This window comes from Pseudonaja textilis, chromosome 16, assembly GCF_049901715.1.
Source record: "Pseudonaja textilis isolate UNSWEBS1 chromosome 16, rPseTex1.2, whole genome shotgun sequence".
Classification (NCBI taxonomy): Eukaryota; Metazoa; Chordata; class Lepidosauria; order Squamata; family Elapidae; genus Pseudonaja; species Pseudonaja textilis.
The window spans coordinates 8,189,546-8,194,545 of NC_142005.1; the positions used below are offsets into that span (position 1 = coordinate 8,189,546).

Below are 5,000 nucleotides of genomic sequence, written 5' to 3' on the forward strand. Positions count from 1 at the left end.
ACCAATCATTCCAACCCTATCACCTTCCTGTTTTTCCCTCAAGCTCGGCTCCTTGGGCCCCGTGGCAAAGGAGCATGGGAGGTGTAGTCCTGACATCTGGCGGACTGCTAAGACTTTCAGCCCAAGGGAAAACAGGCAGAAATGGAGGGGGGAATTGGTGGAAAATAAAAATATCCCCAAAATATAAATATATAGCTGGGTGCACAAAAAAAAAACAACGACCAGGGAAGAAGGGCATGGACAAATTGGGGAGGAGACAGAAGAGGAGGAGGGGAGGGAGGGAGAGGAGACCACCTGGAGAGCCCCCCAGCCTTGAGGCGTTCACAACAGGACGCAGCTGCTACGCCTGGGTTTTCCTGCGGAGCCAAACAATTTCTGGGAAAAACATGAGGGTTTAACCCTGTGGGTGCCACAGACCTCCACAAGCAACCCTACCACCATGTCTAAAAACCCAGCCAGGAAAGCTTGCGCTCGTCTTATGCTCAGAGGCAGGCCTTCACAGGCCCAGGCACACGCACACACCCCTGAAAGCGCCACTTGCATCACCCCGAAATCAATCTGGAAATAAAGAACCCCAGAGGAAGACGGGAGTTTCTCTCCTTCCTTCTGCCTTGGATCCCACCCAAGCCTGAATCTCTCTACCCCCCCAGCCACCACAGTCTTAACACTACCCCCCCAACCAACCAACGCCCCCCCCTTCCCCCAACTCGGCACCCCAGATAATCAGGTAACCCCGCCTTGCTCCAAGACAGATTTGCAGACGTCGCCAAGGTGGCGGCCCGCGGAATAACCTCGGGAAGAGAAAAGAATGAGAGCCGTTGGAACTCCCTGCTACTGGAAAGCCATTCCAGACCGGCACCCCATGTTCAAAGCAAACCACACAGGGCGGGGAACCGGTTAGAAAGGCGTTTCTAACCTCCCTGTCCTGGCTTGAAAGAAGATATTTGAAGGGTATTTTACTTTTTACTTTTTACTTTTTTTTTACAGCGATGGCAGCACGGTTGCTAGAAAGTAAGTGCAAGGAGGCTGCAACGAGGAGTAGCTGCAACGAGGAGGCTGTCTCGAAGGGCCAGATAGGCGGCAAATAAATTTAAGAAGAAGAAGAATAACAATAACAACTGGCACTGCCCACTCCTTTCCTTAGCGAGGCTGTCTTCACGCCCTTGTGACTGTTCCCAGGTACGGGCCAGGTGCCAAGGCAGGCCTACACACACTGGCTGTTTACAAATGCTGTGTTCTCTCCTCTTCCCTCCTGCCAAGGTGGAGAGGGAAGCTCCTCCCACTGCCAGCAACCCACCCCTCTTTCTGGGTCTAAGTTGGCTTGTCTCGCGCAGGAAGGAAACCCAGCTGTCCGGTAAGGTTTGGTGGGGAGTTTTAACTCTCAGCAGTAAAAATGCCAGACAGGAGGGAGGGAGGGAGAAAGAGAAGGAGAGAGGGAAGGAGAAGGAGAAAGAGAGATGAAGAGAGAGAGGGAGAGAGATGGAGAAAGAGAGGGGGGAGAGAGATGGAGAAAGGGGGGGAGAGAGAAGGAGAGGAGAGAGAGAAAGAGAAAAAGAGAGATGAAGAGAGAGAGAGAGGGAAAGAGGTGAAGAAAGAGCAAAAGAGAGAAGGAGAGAAAGAAAGAGGGAGAAAGAGAGAGAAAGAAACAGAGATGGGAAGGAGAGAGAGAGAAAGAGAGGAGAGAGATGGAGAGAGATGGAGAAGGAGAGAGAAAAAGAGAGAAAGAAAGAGATGAAGAGAAAGAGAGAAGGAGAGAGATGGAGACAGAGAGAGAGAGAAAGAGAGAGACAGAGAGAGAGAGAAGGAGAGATGAAGAAAGAGAGAGAGAGAGAGAGATGGAGAGAGATGGAGAAAGAGAGAGAGGGAGAGAGAAAAAGAGGAGAGAGATGGAGAGAGAGAGAAAGAGAAAAAGAGAGATGAAGAGAGAGAAAGAAGGAAAGAAAGAGCAAAAGAGAGAAGGAGAGAAAGAAAGAGAGAGAAAGAAACAGAGATGGACAAGAGAGAGAAAGAAAGAGAGAAAGGAGAGAAAGAGAGAGCGAGAGCGAGCGAGAGACGCAGGGGTGGGGAGGGGTGTGTTGCGGGGAGAGATCCCAGCCAAGAGGGAAAGGGGCATGCAAGCGTGCAAGTTTGCACCAGCACCCCGGCTGGCAAGCTTTGGAGCTGGCACCCGAGTTTGAAAGGGCCCGATTTTGGGGTGCCACCGAAAATACAGGGAAGGAGTTTTGGAGATGTTTTTTGACTCTGGAAGTGGGCGCCGGGTGGGTGGGGTTGGGTTGGGTTGGGGTGGGAGAACCCCCTCCCCTTCTTCCCTTTGCAGGAAACGCGGGGAGGGGGGGGTAATCCAAAGGTTACCCGGCTCCTTTAACCCTTTAAATTGAGGCGGTGGGCTCGCTTGGGAACCCAAAGGCGGCTGAAAACGCCTCTGCGCCAGTCTATCCAAATTAAATCCCCCTTTTTAGGCTTGGCTGGTAGGGAGTCTGGAAGACAGCGGGGGGGGCAGAGGGGGGGGGCTCCTCGGCTGAAACCGGACACCCCCGTTTCCCCGATCCGGGAAGCGGCGGGGGGGGGGGAATAGAAGGGTCGGAGCGGAGGGTCCCCGCGCGCCTCTCCATGGCGCGCAGCAGAGCCAGCCTGGAGGGCGTCTAAGTAGAGGACGCGGCCCAAATCGGGGGGCTTGAAAGGAAGGTGGGGGGTGGGTCCTTGCCCCTCCGAGCCTAGAGGCTGCCCTGCGCCCACCCCCCTCCGTACACGTGAACTCACTTGGGGTTGGTGCTGTTCCAGAAGACCGTGTGCCTCTGCCCGGATACCAGGCTCAGGGCGCAGCAGAGACCGAGCAGCGGGATCCACGGCTGGAAATCCATCGGCCTCCAATGTCGACCCTCCTTTTCTTTCCCTTCTTTGCTTGCCTCCTTCCTTCCTTCCTTTCCTTCCTTCTTTCTTTCCCTTCTTCCTTCCTTTCTCTCTTTCTTTTCGCCTTCTCCGACGGCGCGCACCAGCTCAGACTCGCTCGCCCCGGGGCGCTCCCGCCTTCCCTCCTTGCCGCGCTGGCTGCCTCTCCTAAGCCGAGCAAGGAGTCCCAGCCCGGGTTTAAGTACTGGGCGGAGGTGGGACCGCCCCTGCTGGGCCGGGAAAAGGAGAAGCGTCGAGCACAGGCTGACCCCAAGCGGTGGCGGCCGCGGCTTTGACGCCTCCTTGCCTTGGGCGAGCGCCAGGCGCACGAAGCTCCCGCCACCCGCTCCGGATATTCTAGACAGCAATTGCCAGACAAGTCACAAGTCTCTCTCTCTCTCTCTCTCTCTCACACACACACACACACCCCACTTTCCCTCGTCTTTCCAGGAGCAGCAGGTTGGGCTAGAGGACCTCTGGGTGCCCCTTCCCAAGCGGAAAAGGCGACCCAGGGGCAGGGGTGGCCTCCCCTCCTTCAGAAGTTGTGCAGGGGGGTGCTTCATCCCTGGAGGTTTTTTTTTTTTAAAGGGAGATTGGACGACCATTGGTCTGAAATGAGAACAGATAAAACAGATCATCAGGAGTCGGAAGGGACCTTGTAGGTCATCTAGTCCCACCCGCCCAAGCGGGAGACTCTGGGATTAAGGGTCTCCTGGCTTGAGCAAGGGGTTGGACTAGAGCACCTCCGAGGTCCCTTCCAACTCGGTTACCTTGGGGTTCTGAGCCGGGGGGTCGGACTAGAAGACCTCTGGGTGCCCCTGCGAAAGTTGAAAAGGCGACCCAGCAGCAGGAGTGACCCTCAACCCCCCAACTCCATCCCTCTAGAAAGTTGTGTCTGTTCCATCCCTGGAGGCTTTTAAAGGAGAGACTGAGCTGCCACTGGTCTGGAATGGGATAGAGCCTCCTGCTTCGACAAGGGGTTGGACTAGATGACCTCCAAGGTCCCTTCCGACCTCTGTTATTCTGTTATTCGGCATCCCATCCCACCCCACTCTCCCAGCTTCAGGGAATGTGCCGGGCTACAATTCCCATCTCTGCTAGCCCTAAATGGGGGAGCTGAGCAGGAGAGCGCTAGTTTCAATTGTAGCCTTAATCCCATATTTTATTTTATTTTTTATTTTATTATTTTACTTTACTTTTTACTTTACTTTACTTTACTTTAGACTTTACTTTTATTTTACTTTACTTTACTTTTACTTTACTTTACTTTACTTTAGACTTTACTTTTATTTTACTTTACTTTACTTTACTTTACTTTACTTTTACTTTACTTTACTTTACTTTACTTTTACTTTACTTTTACTTTACTTTACTTTAGACTTTACTTTTATTTTACTTTACTTTACTTTTACATTACTTTACTTTACTTTACTTTAACTTTACTTTACTTTACTTTACTTTACTTTACTTTACTTTGCTTTTACTTTACTTTGCTTTGCTTTTACTTTACTTTTATTTTGCTTTTACTTTACTTTTACTTTATTGTTTTATTTTATTTTATTTATTTCATTTTATTTTATTCATATTTGACCTTGTGGCTTTTGCAAGGGATTGCAAGCGGCCCAGGGTCTCCTCCAGACAGATACAAGAAAAATAATAATCAGAGAGTTTTCCCAAAGAGAGAGAGACAGAGACAGAGACAGAGAGAGAGAGAGAGAGAGAGAGAGCAAACTTATCGGCTTTTAGCCACAACTAACACAAAGATACACAAAGTTCTGGCTTTGATAAGAGCCTGCAAACAGAAGCCACTTGGAGAGGTTATAGAAAGAGAAACAATGGGTGAAAAACTAAACAAAAGGACAGCTTACATCTCAAGCCTCCCAAACAAATAAGAATAATAAAGAGAAAAGCTAGAAGGAAGTCTTGCCCTGTAGCTCTTCTTCGAAAGTGAGCTAAGAGAATAAGTAAAATAAACCGAAGCAGGGGGTTGGACTAGAAGACCTCTGAGGCCCCTTCCAACTTGCTTATTCTATCCAAACTAAAATATAATGGCATAAAATAGAATTACAGGTAATCTTCATCTTACAACAGCTCACTTAAGGACCGTTGCC

The 5,000-nt window shown here is 50.5% G+C and overlaps 1 protein-coding gene across 1 annotated transcript in view; it reads right to left on the reverse strand.

Annotated features, from left to right (window-relative positions):
- EFNA1 (ephrin A1) overlaps positions 1–3,066 on the reverse strand; it is a 12,716-nt gene extending 9,650 nt beyond the window's left edge. The window contains exon 1 of the mRNA XM_026716409.2: positions 2,761–3,066. Within this exon, the coding sequence (XP_026572194.1) occupies positions 2,761–2,861 (101 nt within the window). The 5' untranslated portion in view covers positions 2,862–3,066. The remainder of the gene's footprint in view (positions 1–2,760) is intronic.
- Between the last annotated feature and the right edge of the window lie 1,934 nt (positions 3,067–5,000).